This window comes from Zootoca vivipara, chromosome 5 (genome assembly GCF_963506605.1).
Source record: "Zootoca vivipara chromosome 5, rZooViv1.1, whole genome shotgun sequence".
NCBI classification, from domain to species: domain Eukaryota; kingdom Metazoa; phylum Chordata; class Lepidosauria; order Squamata; family Lacertidae; genus Zootoca; species Zootoca vivipara.
Genome location: NC_083280.1, coordinates 27,670,471 through 27,693,267, shown reverse-complemented (window position 1 = coordinate 27,693,267; position 22,797 = coordinate 27,670,471). Strand labels below are relative to the sequence as shown.

Genomic DNA, 22,797 nt, shown 5'->3' with positions numbered 1-22,797 from the left:
TACCCCAGCAGGTTGGCCTGAGACCTACCTGCCCAGTTCCTTGAGGGCGGGAATCATAGAGGCCATTTCCAGGCTCTGGTCTGCCATAGCGCCTGCCTCTCTGTATTCTTCCGAAGCGTCTCCCGCCAGCTCACTTTCGACTTCGCATGGCTCCAGCGGAAGCAGGACGGCAGCTGGTAGGAGACAAACTTCCCGGAAAAGCGTTTAGCACCACCCTCTTTTTGCTGCTGTGCAGGGCAGTTTACAGTAGGAATTTCAACGCCGCGTTTCATTCAAGGACCTTCCTCGGCCAAAACAACGCAGGATAGATGGGACTGACATTGTAATCGCTTTTCTCCGTGCAAGCGGGAAGCAGGGAAAACATCTTACAGCATTATTGTAGCATTTAGCTATTTAACAGCCCGCTCTTGCGCATACAAATATATATACAGTATATTACACCAACATTAATTCCACTGTGATGTTCTACGCACGCGCCTTTGCTTTCCCCTACCCGGGGCAACTGCTGGAAGTTCTCAGCGGGCTTACTTTTGAGTAGGCACGCATAGAGTCACACTATTTAATCTCACAGCCCGTTGGGGCCGAAACCCCCTCCGCCTCGATAGGGTTGCACCCCTAAAGGGCTGCACGTAAAAACTAAGCAACACGTGTTCCCTCACTCCTCCTTTTTTGGTTATTAAGGGATTTCAGACCTGAAAATGCAAAAAATAAATTATTTTTTAAATGCAATGAATGGGCTACTCATGTTCGACCCACTGAAGTTCAAGGACACTCTCGCTTTGGTTCAAAAATTCCAGCGGCTCTACTCTGAGCAGGGCTTGGCTGAATCCAGCCCAAGGTCACCCGAGTCCACGATATATTAGCCTGTGGCGCATGCAGATCCAAGGCTTTCCGGGAAATCACACCTGTCTCTGCCCTCGAAGGCCTTGATCCCGCACCTTGGGGGGTGGGGTGGAGGCTGGTAATGATTAAACAGTAGGAGGGGGAAGCCCTCTGTGTTCCTGTCAATTAATTTGTGTGTCACACTTAGAGTTCTGGCATGTAAAGCTGTTTCTAGCAGGCCCAGGCCTCAACAGACCTGGTTCACACCGTGCCTTATCTGTAAAGCCTGCAAATAGCCTACTGCAGATCAGCAGTTAATTCTTTAGGTCCTACCTTGCCAGATTTTATCAATCTCTCTCCCTGGTCCAACTTCTAGAATGCTCTTGTGCAGGCATCCCCAAACTGCGGCCCTCCAGATTTTTGGCATACAACTCCCATGATCCCTAGCTACCAGGACCAGTGGTCAGGGAAGATGGGAATTGTAGTCCAAAACATCTGGAGGGCCAAAGTTTGGGGATGCCTGCTCTTGTGCTTGAAGTCTGACTGTAGGCTTTGCACAAGCATCTGGGTGGCCATCATGAGAACACAGCATGCTGGACTAGATAGTCCATTGGGCCGATCCAGCAGGTCTTCTTATATTCTTATAACTATAGTGGAACCACCTTCCATGCCTTCTGGAATATGAATGTTAACTAACTAGCAATGTATGCTATCACGTTGAGCAGGGCCATCTTAAGCATATCTGGTGCCCTGGCACGAAGATCCCTCCGGCGCCCCCCTCCCCCTTTCCCAGCGCGGCTGTCTGGTGGGCGCAGCAGCGGCCCGGTGCCCTGGCGTTGAGTACAGGTAAGAATCCTGTTGGAGACCTCAGAGTTTCTCTCTCACCCTAAGCTATCTTGCATATAGAAGTTCTTGATGCAGGGTTTTTAGTGACAGCTGCACTTAATCTTCCTAATATAGCACTGACTCTGGATGAATTTTAACTACCGGTAGCTTCTTTTATTACAGGTATATCCCACTTACCTCCAAAGAGCTCAAGGTGTGAACATGCATCATCTCCACTCCATTTTATCCTCTCAACAGCCCTGTGAGGTGGGATAGGCTGAGAAATGGGAAGTAGGAATTTGAACCTTGGTCATCCTAGTACAGGTATAGGCAACCTTGGCTCTCCAGATGTTTTGGAACTACAACTCCCATGATCCCTAGCTAACAGGGCCAGTGGTCAGGGATTATGGGAGTTGTAGTTCCAAAACATCTGGAGATCCAAGGTTGCCTATGCCTGTCCTAGTATAATCCCAAAACCATACTGGTACTATCATCCCCGATGTGCTAGTACAAATCAACTCAAAACAGTTTCTTTGCAGATGTAAATAAATAGAGGGATGATACTTTGGTTTGATTTCAGCTGTTCTCCTTTCTATATTCAGACATTATGCCCTATGGGATTACAGCTGAGGACAGGAGTCACATCCTAACCATGCTCACTTAGAAATAATTATGCTTAGTATTTCAATATTTTATTTTTTTCATTGGACCTGGGTATCATAATTCATAACTAGATAAAAGCATATGGTGCAGGAAAACCTAGAATCTTTTAATGTGTGTTTAAAGTTTAAAGATTTGAGCGGGAAAATATGCTCTGGATCATGAGTGCTATTTACTTTGTGTGACACATAGCAAAAGATAGTAAATATTATATAAAAATCTTATTTCAGGCATCATAAATTTAACAAAACTGAGGCAATCAGTGGTGCAGCAGGATCTTATCTATGTTGGCTCATTAGTAATTCCACTTCCAAGCAAGTGTACAAAAGGAATTGTAGCCCTAGGCTGCAATCCTATAAAAAACCCCGCCTCTTTGAGAGTAAATCCCACTGAGTAAACGTGCATGGGATTCTACTGTTTAGCATCTTAAATCTCATGGATTGCGGGGGGTGGGGGCGAACCTGTGCGAAATCGCCTACCAAACACTCAGTAGCCAGTTCGGAACTCTGCGATAATCAATTTACCTCTCTCTCACTCACTCTTTTTTTTTTAAGTACACTGATAATCTCTGGAATTTGATCCCATAACGACAAAGCCAACAGATCCCCTCCCAGTTCCTTTGCAAGAGAGCGCGTTCTACTGATCCAAGCCCGCCTCCAATCTCCGAGGACGCAAGGCGATGGACTGCTACAGCTGCCAATCAGCAAGTGCGGCGACTGCCGGCCGGTTGCAGGTGTTCTCTCTACTTTGCGGCGCTTAGAGGAACCTCGCCTGGAATCGGAGCTGCGGCTAAATCCGACTGCGCGTTGCAGCAGAGGGCAAAGGAAGCAGCGCAGAACCTCGGGTGTCTTACAGGTACCTCCCCCCCCCCCCCGTGTCTCTCCTAAGGGCAGAGGGCTTTGCATCCTTCCTTTCTTAGAACTACAGGGCGGCTACTCAGAAATGCCGGGTTTATGTTATCTAGGATTGTGGAAACTTTTGTGGGCTTTGTCAGCTCAGGTCGCCCCCCCCCATCTGTAAATTGGCGCACTACCCCCGTGTCTAGTAAGTAGGCCTGGTAGAGAGTGTTGCCTAAGGAGTATTAGGAAGGGTGGCAACATTTTGAATTACAAAGCAGCTCTCCTCTCTCCCTTTAACAACTGTCCCCTCCTACCAAGGGAGGTGGTCATGTACGAAACCGAGTGGAACTTTATATTCTGGTTGTAACTGAAGAGCAAGAGGAGGCTGGGATTGTGTTGTGCCTTTGCACGGGCAGGATAGGATAAGAGAAAATGCGTTTCCTTTCTCTGCCTCTCATTCTTCACAGGCAGAAATATTACAAGAGCGCAGTTGGGTGTGTGTGTGTGTGTTTGTGAAGTGCCTGTCTAAAACCAAACTTTAACCTCCTGAGGGGAAAAGGTAACACAGATAGTATATGGCCCTTAATTATTTCCCGAATAGTTTGCTGTTGGTCCCTGTTACTACATGAAGGCAGAGCTGCAATGCAATTTGCTGCGTAATTGCTGCTTCTCGAGTCTGATTCTCCTCAGTTGCTGGAGCTGCTTTTAATACTGGAAACAAGATGAAGGCAGTGTTTGTGGCCCAGTTGTCCTCAGGGGCATAAGATGGATGCATTTGAGAGAACTCTTGGCAAATTGTTTTTCATCCATAGCTGGCCACGCCCAGACTCTCCCACCCTTGTACTGTATAAAATCTACCTACAGCAGTGAATTAAAACAAATTTCCCCTCCTTCCTCGATCCTTTCAAAGATCAAAAGTGTGTCTGAGATCATATGAAAGAATTAGGATATTTCCAGACTTTCAGGTGCAGCAATGTTACTTTTCTTTTCCTGCAGTGTTTGATCTTTGGAGAGGAAATGAGCTCTGCTTAACCTCAGGATCTATCTTGATGCTTATTGTGTAAGATAGGAATGGACGAGTATGAAAAATTAATGCAGTGCCATAGACTGGAGGGAAGCAATACACATGCATTCTGGAAATTCTCAAATATCCTCGTGGTTTTCTGAACAATTTTAGGTACGTATCTAATATGGTTCAGGAACACGCTAAACTAACTTTCTGAATGCTGACTGACAGCACATTGTGAGAATTGATAGCATTGGTTCTCAAAACCAAAAGGAAGATGTTCCTAGGGAGGCATGGAAGTTGATGGTGGGGAAAATATAGAAAAATAGAACAAGTTTTGTTTGAGCCAGGAACATGGGTGTAGCCAGGGGGCAGTTGCCCCCCCCCCATAAATAAAAATACATAGCTAACTGTGGGTCTGCCCCCCACCCCCAAATCCTGGCTATGCCCATGGCCAGGAAGGAAATTGTTAGTTGCAGCTGTTACTGCAACTGGCACTCTGGGGCCCATTTTCTTGTGTTACAGAACACTAACTTCTGACTCATTGTGCTGGGGTGTGTATGTGTGTGTGTGTGGATGAGGCATGGGTGTCTCTGTATCCAGATCTGCCAGCTCCACTGGTTGGGGAATTTGGTTGCCAGTGGGGAAGCCCCACTGGTGAAGAGTACAACAGTGAGCAGAAGCTACTGTCATTTGTATTCCCACCTGTCAAAATGGGGAGTTTTAGGGGAGAGGCTGGACTGGCATCCTCTATTAGCTGGATTCTGAAGCTAGGTCTACTGCCCTCATATAGCAGCACCTGGGAGCTGGTGTTGCAGAGGTATTTTCTTTTGCCCCTTCCTGGCTAGCATAAGAAGGCATTCCCTCAGGTACCCAGACTCAAATTATATAGGGGGTTGTAAGTCAATGCAAGTATTTGAAAACAGGCTTTGTAGCACATAGGCACCCAGTACAGTTCTTTCAGAATTGGTGTTATAGATTCGCAGTAAGTCACTCCAGAGAGAAGCTTTGCTGCAACTTCCAAACCAAAGTCAAGGGCAATCCCACATAGACTAAATTACAGTAGTCCAGTCTTGAGGTTACCAGTTTGTGGATCACTGTGGTAAGGTTCTACTTCTTCAGAATGGCCGTGGCTGGAAAACCAGCCAGCAACAGTAAAAGGCAGTCCTTGCTCTGGAGGCCACTTGGGCCTCTAATGACTACCTGGCTCTTAAGAGCACATCAAGGCTATGCACCTGTTGCTTCAGACCTAGGAACTACCTGCCCACAGGGCTTCTGTCTTATGTCTTTCAAGTTGCTGCTGTGGCCTGGATGAGCATCAGCATCTAGGCGCTGGTCCAAGACCTGCTCAGTCTCGCCTAACTCGGTACAGAAAAATAAAATTAGTTGTCATCAGCTTACAGATGACAACTGTACTCACTCAAAATCTTACTCAAAATCTCCAAATAACTGTCTGTTTGCTTAATAATTTTAAAGCATTTATATACCACTCAATATGTCAAAAATCTCTAATGTTCCCAACAGCTTCATATGTTAAACTAGCACTTTCTGCATTCAGCAGTATACTATTAGTATTTGATGTAGGAGGTTAGTTTACTTTATCTATGCTAAAGGAAGGACCAATTAAAGCAATAAAGTATGGATATATATGCAAGAGAAGTAGCAGATGCATGTGTTTCCAAGAGTTCAGAAAATGTCTATTCTCTTGGGTACTTTGCTGTTCTTGATAACAAGTGTGATCACTTCCAAATGCATCCATATATGGCAATTAAAGTGTCAGCCTAGTAGGCTAGGTAGCTCACCTTTGATCGCACTGCTTTATGTACCGTATTGTGCTGTGCTTGTGTGTTTATATATAATCTTTTCAGAACAACCTGTAATCAGTATTTCACTTAGAACTTGCAGTGACGAACTGAAAGGAGTTTGTTTAGAGCTTAGCTGGGGTGCCTATCGCCCTCCAGACATTGCTGGACTGCAACTCCCATCATGTCTGATGATTGGTCATGCTGACTGGGGCTGATGGGAGATGGAGTCCAGCATTTATCATATTACACGAATGCCTCATCCTGTTGCGAAGCGTAAGCCCAACCATTTAGCTGAATAGGTAAGGATAAGAAAAAAGAAATATGGAATATGGAATAGAAATATGGAATAGAAAACAGGAGATGAATCCGTAGTTGCATGAAGTCTATACCAGTCTTATTGATTATTTATATAGAATTAAGATTTCATCCTTGCATATCTGGCCTAAATTTCCCTTATTTTACCATCCTCAGTAAGATATTGTTGATAACTTACCAGCAAATAACTTACCTCAGGATCTCTGCCTGAATATGCATGTAGGTTATGATCATCCAAAGACTCAGGCACATACTGATAATGGCTTGCAATAAGTGATCCACCTCTCATTGATAAATTTGTAGAGGATAAAGCTGTCTAAACACTGCTGTCTTAGTTGGTGGCCATTACCACAACATGTGGAAGGGAATTCCATAGTTAAACTATACACAGTGTAAAGAAGTACGTACTTCTTTTGTCTGTTCTAAATCTTGCAACATTCAGCTTCGTTTGATGATCCTGTGTTCTAGTATTTTGAGAGAGGGAGAAAGCCATCAACCTTCTTCACAACATACATAATCTTGCACAGCACAATCATGCTCATTCCCCAATAACTTTTTTGTTTTAAACTAAAATGTGTCAAAGGTTATAGCCTTTCCAAATAGGGGGCTGCTCCAGCCTGTTGATCGTTTTAGTAGTTACTCTTTTCCAGATGCTTTCCAGCTCTACAATATAATTCAGTGGCTTGGATCTGAAGGTAAATTAACAAAAGGAAATTCATGGGAGGAAAATTTTCCATTCATTCCTTCGCACTGCTGCCTTGTGGGCCCTGGGGGTCAGGAGCCTGAACAATGTGGGATAAGATCTGTGCAGAGCTGCTAGGGGAAGAAAGAATCACTGGGAGGACCTGGGAGGGAGGACCTCTGCCCACAGAGCCTATGCCACAATGTTCAGGAGGTGCTCTCCGGCTTCCCTGGAGAAGCTTTTTGGGTGGAAGGGCAAGGAAACTTCCCTTATCTTGTGATACGGTACTGTATATTTGCAGTGCATATTTAGTAAACTGGGCTTCTCTGTGAGCTTTACATGTTCTGTTTTTGAGTGTCTCTCTGAGTTACGTAATTGCTCACCACTCTATTTGAGCATTAGTTCACTTTTGATCCTTATCGATCCGTTTGGACAATAGTGACCATCCTTTTTACAATAATATGCCTGTTTAATACTGCTGAAAATTGCCACATTGTTTCCTACTTGTTCTTCTTTAACTGTGAGGAATTCTGACCTTATACATTTTACTAAAATTAAATAGAATGAGGAAGATGCTGTCAGTAAGACGTAAGAAGGCTTTATGGATGCATGAAGTCTCTGCAATATTTAAACTTGTGTGATGGAGGACAACCTACGGAACCTTAACCAGATATATTTACTATTACTAGCCATAAGTGCAGGCCAGATTAATCTGTTCTACTGCCAATGTCAGTCTTTCAAAATTAATTTACCTACTTAATAGCTTTGTATATTGGGCAGTAACTATAATAATGCAATAACCTTGATATCTGTTTAACAAAAAGGTTGTATATACCCGAATGCTACATTTTGTGTCACAAGCTGTTTCTGGTTTTAACTTGAGCTGTTCCAATTAATTCCAAGGGCATATTTATACAATCAACTTAAGCTACTTCCACATCCATTCCCTCTTCCCAGAAGACTCTGATACCTGTAATTCTGTGTGAGGATAGAGAATGGGGGAGGCAGTAAAGATCTGTAACAGATTTTTTTCAGGTTACAGGTAGGTAGCCGTGTTGGTCTGGATCGAAGTTGGTCTGGATTGAAGTAAAATAAAAAAATTCCTTCAGTAGCACCTTAAAGACCAACTAAGTTTTTATTTTGGTATGAGCTTTCGTGTGCATGCACACTTCTTCAGATTTTTTTCAGTACTTTACCCGCTGCTTGGAAGTCTCACTGAATTCAATCAAACTTATTCCCAAGTATCTGTGACTAGAATTGCAGGCTCTTAAGGATGTCATATTTGATGGTACCATGGGTGCTTTATATTGCAACTGGGACATTCAGATATTGCAAACAGGTAGTTGTCAAGATGCTTTTTTAATATACTGTACTTGATTTTGATGCCAATGATGTGGTACACTGGGGGGGGGGAAGGACCCAGAATAAACACCAGTTTGGAAACACCCTAAACTAAATATAAGTTTGTAGTACAGATACTTGAGAGATGAACTGACAAATATGGTGGTGTGGTGGTGAGGTTAGAGTGCCAGACTCTGCTGAGGATAACCCAGCTTTGAAGCCCCATTCATTAAACTCGCTGAGTTACACTGAGCCGGTCACTATAGTCCCCTTCAGAAGTTATCCCATGAATTCCAGGGATACATGCAGTAGGGAGAATGCCTGCTTCTGTTGGGTTCCCAGTCATGTGGAGGAGTCTATATGCATTCAACCAAATGCAGGTAGGTCCCCCCCACCCAACAAATAAAGAGGTCTGTGGATGGAGCCAACAGGATGTCCATCAGGCATGACCCTGTTCCTCCCTCCACTTGTTCTTGGAACTTGTGGTAGGTCGCTTCTGAAGTGGGCTTATCTCTTGGTGGATTCATTCTTGCAGGATTGTTGAGAGAATTAAAACTGGTGGTGCTGGGAAAGAAGAATGTACACTGTCCTGAGCTCCATGGGAGAAGGGTAGGATAAAGAATATTGGTGACTCTTCAGGATCCAAGAGGTAGGCTTTAGTACAGCAGAATGATATAAGGGTCAAGCACCACTTAGTCTGGAAAATAAGAAGTGCCAGAGTTCACACTTGCGGTGCAATAGTTGGGAATGTTGAGCTAGGATCTTGTATGATCTCACTGTTATGATCTTGGACCACTCACTCACTCTCAGCCTAACTTATTTCACAGGGTTGTGTGAGGATAAAATGAGGAGGAGGAGGAGGAGGAGAACTATGTACATTACCTTGAGCTCCTTGGAGGCAAGGTGGGATATAAATGTAATATATAAATCAATAAATCATAGCCTGGAGGCAAGATGTGGAAGCACTGGATTCTATATGTGTACTTGGTTATAACAGATTCTGAGGACTCCCACTAATATCACAGGCTGCTTCAGTGATGCTGCTAAAATAAGCTACTGCTGTGCCAAATAACAGTCTGGCTTAGAATGTCCTTTGTGTATGCTCAGAGTGCCTACACTGTCTTAGTGTGAGCCCCAGTATTGGAAAAGGGTTCTGGGCCTGAGTCCTATAGAGTTGCGGTTCAGATTAAAGTGTGGGTACACCATTAAGTGGTTTTGATAAAGAATTGATAATTTTCAAGACGAGTACAATCTTTTTTTCTTTGAGAGAGTGCAATTACAGACAAGACTCATAAGCAATTTCTGTAACAAGGCAAGTAATTTTGAGGAGTGGCATTCAACTACTTTTAAGACTGTAACACAAGTGTGAAAGGCTTTTTCAACCGAAAAGAAGCCACAGTACACATTGGAAAGTTTTCAGATGTGCTGACATCAGTACAATTATATATGAACTGCTGAGTAATTCAGTCCTTTAAAAATAAATTCAAATTGTGGCTCGCTGCCCTTCAGTTCACGTTATTATGTGTGTTCAATGTGTAATTTCTACTTGAACGTGCAAACCGCTTTGGATTGCTTTTGCGCACTCATTCTTCCCCCTGTCATTAGCATCCTTTCCCTTTATTCCAAGCTTTTTTATTTTATTTTATCACTGCTTCTGGAATCCTTTAATTTTGCTGCCAAATGTGTTCTTCACCAAAATCACTCTGTTTAGAAATGTTAGCCTGTAATTTTCCTAATAGCTTTACATTTATAGACACGTTTCCTTGCTAGAAGCTTCATGCTCTATTATGAACCACAGATGTTTCCACCCTCCCCGTCTCTTTTGTATCTGTTACATCTACTTCCCCACTACGATCCCTCCGTGTACTCCCTATGGCAGTTTCTTGATCACAGCCTGTCAATGCCGCTACTGTTGTTTCCCAAAGTAGGTCAAGAGAGAGAGAGAGAGAGAGAGAGAGAGAGAGAGAGAGAGAGAGAGAGAGTAACATGAGGTCCTGCATCCCCAAGAGGGCTGAGTGCACTATTTCTGTGGTTCTCCTTGTCTCTGCTAGCAGGGGATTGCAGAATAGAATTTGAAGACTCATCCTTTTGTGAAGAGAACAGTCTCCCATGTTACAGCAAAGTGTGCAACATTTAGAGATAAGGGAACCAAAGGAAGGAGTGTTGCATTCCCCTACAGTATTTTATGAATGAATGATCAGAAATGTGTGGCTAGTGGCTAGGACCTTTAAAACGAGTTCCCCTTAATGTGGCAAAAGTTGTTCACTTGTCATCTCTCTGTAGCTTTTTCATGTAAGGGCCAGTGTAACAGCAGACCATTAAGCCCACGGTCTAAAAATTTCCAGCTGCACTACCGATGCCCGGCACATACAAATACCTTTGACATGTGTGATCAGCCCATTCACATGTAGTGTTACCACAGTTACCACATCAGTAATTCTTTAATTTGTTTATTTATTTATTTATTTATTTATTGCATTTATCCCAGCTTTTCATCCAAGGAGTTCAAGGTAGTGTATGTGGTTCTCCCCCTCCTCATTTAATCCCTCCAACAGGGCTGTGGGATTGGTTAGGTTGAGAGGCAGGGACTGGCCCAAGGACACCAAATGAGCCTCACAGTCAAGTTTGGATTTTAAAACCAGTCTCCCAGGCCCCTAGTCCAACACTCTAACCGCTACTCCACAATGGCTCTTGTTGCAGCCCAGTCTTGCAAATGGGCCAGTGAATGTTACAAGTGTTTTTTCAGAGTTATGAGTGGTACACAAAATGTGTATAGGGTAAGCGTCCTATAACCAAGTTGCTAAAGTCTAATTGATGCAAGAAGGAGTTAATACCATAAAGTAAACTGTCCTGTCAGGCTTAGCTATGTCCAGTTCCCCTCATCTTGGGAGGAACTAGGTAATTAAGGCTTTGTTCTACCCCAGTCTACCTGAGAAGCTCTGTGTAGGAAGAGGTGTAAGTTGGTTGCTCCAGCTTAGCTGCATGGCTCTCACAAGCCATTCTTGTGCTGCTATACCAATAATTTAGGAACATTCACCACTTCGTAACTAAGCCAAGTTTCACTGGCTGAGCCAATTTTCTGAAGCATATGGATCGGATCTTCAAAGAGTTTTAAAGTAAACTAATCTTTAATTTACCAAAGAGGGTGTGTGTTTGTTTTCCTATGGGGACTATGGGAAATTTTGGAAGATCTAATAGCATATCTTTCCACACTTTACTTTGCTGCATATTTTGCCATTTTAAATCTCTGTTGGGGTTTTCTCACCAAAGAGTACTTGCCCCCAACCTGGATCTCGACATCCAGGGAATTCTCCTTTTATAGCAATTTCTTCTGGAACTAACAAATACAATATTTTGTAAACATTAAAGGGCTTTGAGGATCTCTAATAAAATGCTTTATCCAGCTCTCTTCAAATTTTAAATACTTAACTAAAATCATTTTCTGGTCTTGAAGCTGTTATTTTATTATTGTTAAGAAAATGACAGAAGTGGAAAGGGTATCCTAATTTAATAATTCTTGCCATGTTGATTACATTCTCTTGCAGACAAATATATCTAGGTATAACATCAATACTGTGGGCGGAAAGTCTTTCCATGACGGAAAATCCTGTCTTGGTTGTAGTATAGTATCTTAGTCATCTAATCTAATAATCTTTTGAACCATGTAGAGTTGTGCCAGGAATTAGCAGGGTAACAGAAGGCCATATTCCCCTGTAATAAATACCGTTGTTAATGTCTTTCAGATATCTCAATAATACAAATTCCTGAAGCTCACTGTGATAACTAATTAACTTCATTCCACTTGGGAGTAGAAGATTTGCTTCTGAAGCTGGGACCTTTCGTACATTTATGCTGATCACTCCATTATTAGCTTCTGGAGTGGCCTTAAAATAGCTGATTAGCCCCCAGTTTCACTGCAGGAGTTCTGGCCTTTGAAGGCTTAGCCCTTACTGAAGTGGTAAACCTGTGTCTGGCTCACTTGCTCCCTTTCTGCAGGTGATGTTGCTGCAAATGTAACCTGCAGTCGCACAGAAAGTGAGCAAAAAAGTTCTAGAATCATTACTACTATTATTTATTGGATCTATATTTTTATTTCTTCAAATAAGGAGCCTCCAAGTGGTAGGCATGCTTCCACTGCCATTTGTATCTTCGCAGGAACCCTGAGGTCAGTTATGCTGAGATAGTGACTGGCCCCTGACGTGACTGTGTAGAGATTTGAGTCTCCTAGTCTGAGTTTGACACTGTAAACCAAGGTTTAGAACCACAGGTCTGGGAGGCTGATAGTACATAGCTGCCAAGTATCCCGCATCCGCCGGAAAAACCCATTTTTTCTTACCGTTTCCCGGCGGTCTCCCGTTTGTTGATAAATCCCGGCATTCTCCCTTAAATTCGCTTCTTCCCGGCGGCCATTTTTCTGGTGCCGCTTTGCCCTTCTATGGGCACCAGAAAATGGCGGCGCCGGCGCCGGAAGTCGCTTCCGCGCATGACCAGAAGTTGCGTGACGCGACTTCCGGTGGTGCTTCGCCCTTCTATGGGCATCAGAAAATGGCGGCGCCGGAAGTCGCTTTTACGTGTTTCCGGTCATGCACGGAAGCGACTTCCGGCGCTGGCGCCGCCATTTTCTGGTGCCCATAGAAGGGCGAAGCGCCACCGGAAGTTGCGTCACGCAACTTCCAGTCATGCACGTGCTGCCGATCCCGGATCTTTACGACCCGGACTTGGCAGCTATGCTGATAGTAGCACATCAGGCTTCTCTGTCTGGACCTTGGTACTTTCCCTGGGTCACCCCCTTTGCGGCCTGAGTGTTACTGGACTACAACTCGCATCATCCCAGCCAGCATGGCCAGTGGTCAGGGATGATGGGAGCTGTAGTCAAACAACATCTGGATTATTCCCACACTGCACTTTGAAGCACAAGCTTACAACTTTCTTTGACTGTCACAGAAACCAAACCAGTTGATGAAAGCTCAGGGGGAAAGGGGTTTGGGAAGGTGACAGTTCAGGTGGGTGACATTTCTGAATATTCCCTGTTTTAAAAAATAATAAATTTGCAATTAGATAGCCGGCACAGCAAGGAGAGTTTCCACCTCATGTCCAAGTTTGCTTGATTTTTTTTTTTAACTTAAAATGATTTTTTCCCCAGAACATGGGGGAATATTCAAAATTATATCCCATACTTGTTGTAGTAAAGTCTACTGCTTTCTACAATGACTACTCACAAGTCATAGGGTTCATTGCCTCAGGATTCTGCCTGGTCATTTTGCTGCGCATGTAGACCAAGCCTTGGCTGAAACAAATGCCCAAAGTCTGTGTTCATAAAGAGCCCAGACCGAGCAGGCACACTGGTCACAGACCTTCCCTCTACTCTAAGATGTATTTTATTTCTATTTAAATTACAGTACATCTGTGGATATAAATTAGCACATGCAATCTATGCTCTCTTTTTGTCTTCCTTTTTAATGATGCATCTTTCTTTTCTTTCTGCGGTAGCATTGTTTAAGTGGCCATCCTACTTGTTTGCCAGACCAAATGCTTATTCTTCTCACATTTCTGTGGATTGTCATAGTTAGCCCTGTGGAGGGGCAGATCTCCCCAGCTGGACCTGAAGGATTGTGGGGGAGGAAGCAGGTGTTGGTTTAAGAGAAGTGGGGCACTCCTTTTAGGGTTTTATGAGCCCACCTGTCTGTTAAAATGATCAGATGATTCCTTAAAGTATCCCACCACCACCTCCCGGCTCCTTAGTAGTGGTTTTACTGCTACGGTATTCTGTTCTGCTTCTCTGTGTTTTTAGTGGATCAAATTTTCATGGTTGTCTAGCCCCTTTGAAGACTTTCAGGTGAAAAAGCAGCCTATATACCTATAAATAAAGAAGGTTCTAACTTTTCTGACTGAAAAAAACCTAATGTTGCAATTGCAGCTATTTATATCCCACCATCAGGATATAATAACCGCCCAGGGAAAGACATACAATACTATATCTCAGAAGGCTGTCAAGCAAACTCCAGCAACAAAAAAAGAAGTCCTTATAATGGCATTTTTTAGACAACCTGGCATATATTGGTGCTGCTGCTAGCTCTGCTTGCTGTAGTATTTCAGAGAAAATGTTATCTTAATGCTGCCTGTTCCATAGCATCCAGTTTTTCTATTGTAGTGTTTTCTTACTGAAGCGGAATACAATACAAAGCACATGTGTGCTAAGATCCTTTTCAATCATGCAGGCTAAGCAAACTGTGAAACTGATACTATTGATGAATTTGGGTGACTGTTTTATGTATGAATACTTGAGGCACAATGCTTAAGGGGAGGAGTGAAGGGGTAGGTAGCTATTGTCAAGTGATCACTTTTCCTTCCACACACATGTGTAGTGGCTAGAATGTTATATGCTTAATTTTAATCAAAGTTGGATTTACTAAAAATTGATAGTGTATGTACACATTTGTATGTTTACTTCTCTGTGAATTGCACCCCAAGTGAGATAACCTGTGTGTAGAAAAAGACAATCGAAGAACAAACACCACAGAGGTTTATTATTGCCTCAAGCACAATGACCGTTCCCCACATAAAAGGAGAGGCGCATTTTGCGCGGTCGCGCACAGCCCTCTGGGATCCCTGGGGCAGCCCTGGAAGTTCGGAGACCGGCACTGCCTTCCCGGGCTGGATACTGGTGATCTCTGCCCATGCAGTTACCTGTCCAATCCAGCTCGGGGAGGCGTTGCCGGGGGGATTGGCCAGGTAGGAGGAGGTAACCTTACCTTGAACACGGCTGAAGCAGAGTCATTCCTGGGAAGCAGTCGACGGCTCCAGAAGCTTTCCCACCCTCCACTCCCCAAAATAAACAAATAATTAATGATTGCATTACAGGTTATTTTCTTCCACAGGTGTACACGCACGCAGGCACTGCTACGACAAGGCTGCTGTTGAAGGGCTGGAAAGGAATTTTCCCTGCATTGGCAGGTTTCGCCTTTCCCGTAGCAATTCGTCACAACTTTGGCGGGTGCAGGCCTTGGGCGGAATCCTTTAGCCATCTACATAAATAGGGGGGCGGGGGCGGTGAACCCCCTCCCCCATTGCGGCGGCAATTACAGGGTTCCTGTAAATGGGGCTAAGGGGGAGGCATTGACCATACGCAATAGGCTGCATTGCCCTTCTCTCCAGCGGCTGCAATCAAAGGGGGAAGGGCTATCTGCTTGAACATATGTTCTCCAGAGCTAGCCCAACCCCCACACAAGCTGGATAACCCTGAAATTACCCAGATCCCCGGCTGGGGGCTGGGAAGGATATACGCCCAATGCCTGAGCCAAGGTCTCCCTACATCCGAATTCTTAATAAAGTTGTGGCCAATTTTAATCCCGTAGAACGTGGTCTTGTGTCATCATTCCGCTCGGGGGCTGCCTGGGGGCTTTGGGGGGGACTCCGCCTGACCGCGCAATGCTCTTTTGAGGAGGCAACATACATGCTCCAGTCTTGACTTGTTAGGGGTTTATATGGATCTATGAATTAGCCGAGTTCCTCTCAGTCGTTTAGCAAAATCAGGGAGACCAAATGCTGACATTTGTACTGAGCCATACAAACAAACACTGCAATGGTAAGAAGATGGAACCCAAATATTAGTGGCAGTGCAAATGTGGACTGTGTTGTAATGTTTTCTCCTGAATCCACAATATGCCTCTCAATACCAGTTGCTGGTGAACACAAGTGGGACCAAGCTGTGCTTCTGGGCTTCCCGTAGGCATTTGGTTGGCCACTGTGAGTACAGGATGTTGGAGTAGATGGGCCTTTGGCCTGATTCAGAGAGGCTGCTATTATGTCCTTAAAGGTAAAGGGACCCCTGACCATTAGGTCCAGTCGTGACCGACTCCGGGGTTGCAGCGCTCATCTTGCATTATATGCCGAGGGAGCCAGCGTACAGCTTCCAGGTCATGTGGCCAGCATGACAAAGCCGCTTCTGGCGAACCAGAGCAGCACATGGAAACGGCGTTTCCTTTCCCGCCGGAGCGGTATCTATTCATCTACTTGCACTTTGACATGCTTTCTAACTGCAGGAGATGGGACAGAGCAACGGGAGCTCACCCCATCGCAGGGATTCGAAACGCCGACCTTCTGATTGGCAAACCCTAGGCTCTGTGGTTTAACCCACAGGGCCACCCGCGTCCTTATGTTCCTTCAAATCTGGGTCTGAGATGTGTACCTGTAACTGTAATCCTGCATCCATTTGCCATAGAACAGTGTCTCCTTATAGTAAAGAAACCCAGTTCAGAACTGTACTGTAAACCAGTAAGTTTTTATTTGGTTTCAGTTTTATGAAAGCTAATAAAACTGAAATATCCAAATTAAAACGTTTGTACGAAATCGGATATATTGGCCATTTGGACAGTGTATCTCAAACAGGATTTGAGGGTTTTCTTCAGAAACTGCAGAAACTGGTATTGAGAGGCCTCTCATCCTGGACGTAGCCTAAAGCCACCACAGCTAGTAAGCATTAATGGTCTTTATTAGGGTTGCTGTATTTCAAAAAGTGAAAATCCAGACAGTAAAGAGAGATGTAGTTGAGCTTTTCTTTCAAAATCACAAAGGATTTGGGCATTTTTTAGTTTTAAGTTTTAAGGGAAATTGGCAAAAACAACACTACCAACATTGGTTGCCATAAGTCTGGATATCCCCGGACATTTAGCCGATTTCTGCTAGGACCCTGCTTTCGGATAAAGTATTCCAGGTATGTCCAGGAAATTCCAGATGTATGGCAACCCTTTCTTTATCCTCCATGATTTTGTTTGCCTTTTTGAAGCTGTCTAATTATATACATTGCTTTTGCTATCTAGCTGTTTCTCCAACTACATAGTTTTTTCACAAATATCCAGTGCAGCCCCCACCCCAATGGATTTAGACCACTATGTTCCCTATCTGACTTGCCCACCCTCCTTGTGAATGGGTGGTGGTGTTTGGATGCATATGGATTTGGTGTGTATATATGGATTATGTTGGGTGAAGTGCATGTTGTTCTGGCCCTGCCAATTGCTGATATGCTGCTCCCCATCAGCTTACTCATAAGGGTTTGACCTAAAAGAGTTTTTCCACCAATGTTCCTTGCCTTCATTAGGGATGGAGGAGAAATCCAACTGAGTTCACACTTAAAGGTGAACTTGCTGAATTCACACTTCACAAAAACGAAACAGGAACCAAACTGCAGATGAGTTCACACTTCTCCAAATTTTGCAGTGTAGTTCTCTGTGTACAAATATGCATATACAGTGGTACCTCGACATCCGTATGACGCGACTTCCAAAGGTTTTGACTTCCAAAGTCATCAAACCCGGAAGTCTTTTCGCCGCGCATGCATTCTGCGCCTGTGCAGAAGTGGCGCGCGTGGTCAGTGCATGCGCAGAAGTGCAAAATTGCGCTTCGCACATGCGCAAAACGGGCACTTTGACAACCGAAGAATTCGACTTATGAAGAGCGCCGCAGAACGGATCGCCTTCGTAAGTCGAGGTACCACTGTACTAGGGTAGCGTGTGCATATAAATGCATATACTGTACAGTATTAGCGAAAAAAACATACAGAAATGCATTTGGGGGGGAATTGCTTTGCAAAATACAGTAGGTGTATTTTTGGGGAAATGCTGATGAATTTTCACAAGGATTTTTTTTTTTAAAGTACAAATGGATGTGGAAATGTGGAGAACTGAACTGAAGGCTGGAAGAGTGAGAAAATGAGATAAAACGAAACTGACACATTCACCCATCCATAGCCTTTGTATCTACTGTTTGTTTGCTGGGTCTGTTCATGTAGGAAGCAGGGCTTTGTAAGAACAAAAATGAAGGGGGAAGGTTGACCTCCCTTGCCTCCTTGTCCTGTTGCTAAACTCACACAGGTGCTTAACTTTTATACTTCTGGCTAGCTTCCCCCAACTCCTGCAGTCAGGCGAGTTATCCTTTGTATCCAAGGGCACTGACTTCTATTTTTAGGTGTGAAAGTAACCTACCGCTCATGAAATAGTCATTGATGACTTTCTTAAAACATGGTGTGAAGGAAACACCCACACACCACACACCACACCCTGACACAGTGAGATTTGGCAGTAATAGTGTAAATCTGTGTTTGAGAATTCTCTTTTAGATTTCACTAATGAGAGACTAAATAGCATAGTCAATGGCTCTGTATCTTGATCTGCTGTGCTAATCTTTAGCATTAGCGTGTATGGCCTAGTCCTGCTTTGGCGCGGACTGAACTGATTATACTTGCAGCTTCACCGACTTGTGGAGCCAGTATTTTCAGGAGCTCAAAATCTACAAACTGGACATAATTTTATATAGAATGTGGCTTTCAAATATGGAACTTTATCAGAATGTAGCACCAGTGAGAGAAGTGTAGTCACATTGTCACAGATATGGAATAATCTAAAACTATGCTTTCTATCTGTTTGAAATATGTTGCTATGAGAAAGCTGTCCTAAATTTTGGCTGCTCGTGCCCATTAAAATGTGAGCTAGAAAATCTGGTTGCTAAACCAGCTTTGCCAATTATAATTGCGTGTTTGAACTGTCTCTAGTTTGTAAACTTTCTCTCTCCCCTCCCCCTTTTAATATCGGCTTTATTATCTCAGCCCACCCAACATTTTCAGTTTGTTTTTTAAACAATGAATATCCTTCAAATTTTGTTTTAAAGATTGAGGGTAATAAATAGTGGCTTCTTTTAAGACTCAGATCTGATGTAAGTCAAGAGAGGCTGATGTTGAAAGTTAAGAACTAGTTTGTGATAACCCATTAAAATGCTGGGCCTGCTCTGGACTGAGTTTTTTATGACTGTGGAAATGGACCTGGGAGTTTAAAGCCAGTGAGTGGTATTCCACCAAGTTTTTCTTACGGGAGGCACAATTGTAATGGAACTTTCTCACAAGCATGTTTAAAATGTAGCCACTACAGATGATGAGTGTCGTGCAAAGAAGAGGATGCAAATCACATTTATTCTTTTGCTTGTCTTGAGTTTTATTTATATGGATTTATATGTCTTTGGACAATTACAGTGGAGTACAGTGGAACCTTGGTTTACGAACACCTCGGTTTACGAATTTTCGGTTTACGAACGCTGCGGACCCATCTGGAACGGATTAATCCACTTTCCATTACTTTCAATGGGAAAGTTCACTTCAGTTTATGAACGCTTCAGTTTATGAACAGACTTCCGGAACCAATTGTGTTCATAAACCGAGGTACCACTGGATAGATCTTTAAAACATAAGAGATAGCTGTGTTTTGTCTTCGTAAACTATGCAAAGTGTTATCAAAGTACATTCTGCAGAATCAAAGTTTTGGATGAGATGGCACATTTCCTGGTCATTGTTCTGTGAACAGCAGCAAAAAAATGAACTAGTTTTCACTCTGTATTCTCTGAATTCAGGTGAGCATTGCCCATAGCACTAGATGCTGGAAAGGTATTGTTTTCAGCCCACCTGGCTTTTCAGAGATGAATAAATCCCCTTGCACTAACACTAATCCTCATGTTAGCACAAGCAAGTTTGTTGAATTCCACCCATGGGGTTGACAAGACATTCCACAGGCACCACTAAGTTTAGTTTCCTTTGAAGGAAAGAACACCAACATCTTGTAATGTTGTTATTCTTTACAAACGTACAAGCGGATGATAAGCTGAGGTACACAGAGAGTCCGGCAGATTTGCTCACTTGCATCAGATCCCCAGAAGGATGCCCAGCACTTCAAAATACTCCACTTCCCACCAACTTGCAGTTTTTTCTGTCCCTCTGCATTCACTTTCTCTCTCCCCGCCTGTCCCAACTGCCGTATTGCTGCTTTTTACATGCAAACTGCAGAGCGCTTACTGAGAACCCTACTCCTGCAGCCAGGTTTATTGCCCATTCAGGAAACACCCACAATCTCAAGAATGTTTGTTCAGAAGGTCCAATAAATTCAATGGGATTTACTTCCAAGTGGAAATGCATAGGATTGCAACTTCTGTCCCCCCTCCCCCTTTTCATTTCTTTCTTTCTCCAGATCCCACCTTGAATCATTTTAGTATAAGTAGCAAAATAGACTGGACATAAAATTCACAACTCCCCCAAGATGTGATTTCTAGAAAATGTATTTTTAATCCCAATAAAATGTATGTTAGATCAGAGCATAGTGTTATATGATAATTGTTTATAAATTGTTACAAATAGCTCTAATATTATTTAGACAAAACATGATATTTGCTGTTTGGATTGTTACCTGTATAATGCTTACTAACATTTGCACACACTCCCAAAAATAATACGAGGGGGGGGGGGAGAGAAGGCAAGCTGCTCAACCAAACAACCCCATAAACCTCCTCAATCTTTTAAAAAAGCAAAAACAGGAGGGGCAGGTGGGCCTTGGGTACCAAGCGGGATGTCAGAGGGTGCCTTGCAGCCCACAGGCACCATTTTGGGCATCTGAGGCCTAGGCAAACAGAAAAGTTTTAGTCTGCCAGCTAAAGTTCCTCAAGCTGGGTGCCCAAGGAACAGTTTTGAGGAGAACAGGCCAGAATTAGGGGTACCACCACAAAAAAGCCCTTTCCCCAGTCGCTACCTGCCTAAAGTTCAGTGTTGGGTCATCTGAAAAAGGGCCTCTAATCACAACTTTAACAATTAAATTACCCTGGTGGTTGTTTTGTTTTGTTTTTCTATAGATCATGGGTGCCCAAACTTTTCCCAAAGAGGACCAGATTTGATGAAGTGAACATGCATGAAGGCCATCCAGAGTTGTTGAGCTTTTTGGGGGGATTGAAGTTCTTGACCTTTTTTTAGGATCGGAGTTGCTGAGCTTTTCATAGAATTTTACCCCAGGACATATACTGCCACGGGGGCTGGATTTGATCGACTGGCGGGCCAGATTGGGCCCCCAAAATGGACTTTGGACATCCCTGCTATAGATAAACTGATTGAGATCATTATCAACGCCATTCACCGTTCGTGTTCAGTTTGGCATCTGTGGTAGACAATGAGCCATGTGTTACTAGTTTTGTTTTGTTTGCATAAAGGGAAGGAAAAGAATAATATTGTTGGGAGGCAACTATTGGTTCATATTATGCAGCTTGCCTGTACTTTCTCCTCCACCCCATTGTGTACATAAAGCATCACTGCCAGTGGTATGTCCAGTTTTTTCTTGCAATAAAAGCTCCCAAAGCATCCTAGAACTAATCTTTCTGTCCCGTAGCTTTTTGCAGTTAAGGGCCAGGCTAGATGTGATATTACTTGCATAAATGCAATTACCATGATTTTTTTTTAAAAAAACAACCCAACAAATGGCTGATACAGTAGGATTGGGGCAGTAATATGTGATCCTGCTTTTAATACTGTTGGAGTTTTGGGGCAGTCATGCTGCCTTGTTTTCCATCAGCAAAGGTCCTTTAACTTCCTGATGAAATCCTGTAACTTTTCATACCACAAAAGTCCCAGGTCTCTCACCCCCCCCCCCCACTCCTGCCTTGGTTGTACAATAGTGCAAGAGTGCCCCTCTTGGTGGCAATAATTCAAAAACATTGGGTAAGCATTGCAAAGAAACTAATAAAGTGGAGTTATATGTGGGAGAGTCTGGAATAAATCTGCTGTTTATGCACCATTATTGTTTCAAGGACATGTTGCCGTAGTCATCGACCCTGATTTTACACCATCTGCTGTATACATTCATTTACTTGGCAAAAGCCTTTCTTGCACTATTTTAAGAAGACACAAAAGTGTCTGTCCTTGATATTAAAATATATTGCCACGGTCCGGTCGGCGGGCGTCAGGACCAGAGGCAAGATGGTGGTGAAGAAGCAGGAACAGGTGCAGGGCTGAGGGTCCAGCAGCAGGCAGTTGCAGGGTCAAGGAGCAAGGCAGAGACGAAAGTCCACAGGGCAAGAAGCAAGGCGAAGGCTCAAGGAACAAGAAGCAAGGCGAAGGTCCAAGGAACAAGAAGCAAGGCGAAGGCAAAGCAAGGGTCCCAGGATCGAGGATCCAGGCGTCGGCAAGGCAAGGGTCCAAGGAACAAGGAGCAAGGCAAAGGCTCAAGGAACAAGGAGCAAGGCGAAGGTCCAAGGGTCGAGGATTCAGGCGTCAGCAAGGCAAGGGTCCAAGGAACAAGGAGCAAGGCGAAGGCTCAAGGAACAAGGAGCAAGGCGAAGGTCCAAGGGTCGAGGATTCAGGCGTCAGCAAGGCAAGGGTCCAAGGAGCAAGGCGAAGGCTCAAGGAACAAGGAGCAAGGCGAAGGCTCAAGGAACAAGAAGCAAGGCGAAGGTCCAAGGAACAAGAAGCAAGGCGAAGGTCCAAGGGTTGAGGAGCAAGGCGACGACAAGGCGAGGGTCCAAGGAGCAGGAGGCCAGATGCAACCAGGCAGGGATAGCGTTGCTGTGGCAAAGAGCTGAAGGGAAATGCTGGGCTTTTATCCCTCCCAGCTCCTGCCACCAGGTGCAGTGAGATCTCAAGTGGCCTCACCTGGGTGACTACTCCTTGCCTCTCCAGCACAAGCTGATGTCTTCACCTGTGTGGCC

General features: G+C 44.0%; 2 protein-coding genes across 4 annotated transcripts in view; one reads left to right on the top strand and one right to left on the bottom strand.

Annotated features, from left to right (window-relative positions):
* The window catches only part of ATR (ATR serine/threonine kinase), a 51,583-nt gene extending 50,910 nt beyond the window's left edge, over positions 1–673 (bottom strand). Inside the window, exon 1 of the mRNA XM_035133767.2 lies at positions 29–673. Coding sequence (XP_034989658.1) covers positions 29–87 — 59 coding nt within the window. The 5' untranslated portion in view covers positions 88–673. The remainder of the gene's footprint in view (positions 1–28) is intronic.
* Positions 674–3,005: 2,332 nt separating this feature from the next.
* PLS1 (plastin 1) overlaps positions 3,006–22,797 on the top strand; it is a 55,254-nt gene continuing 35,462 nt past the window's right edge. The window contains exons 1-2 of one of the 3 annotated variants that reach the window (XM_035133119.2): positions 3,010–3,162; positions 4,143–4,323. The gene's annotated coding sequence lies outside the window, so the exon portion shown is untranslated. Of the gene's footprint in view, positions 3,163–3,186; positions 4,324–22,797 lie in introns of those variants that run through there. The other 2 variants (XM_035133116.2, XM_035133118.2) reach the window with 2 other exon arrangements.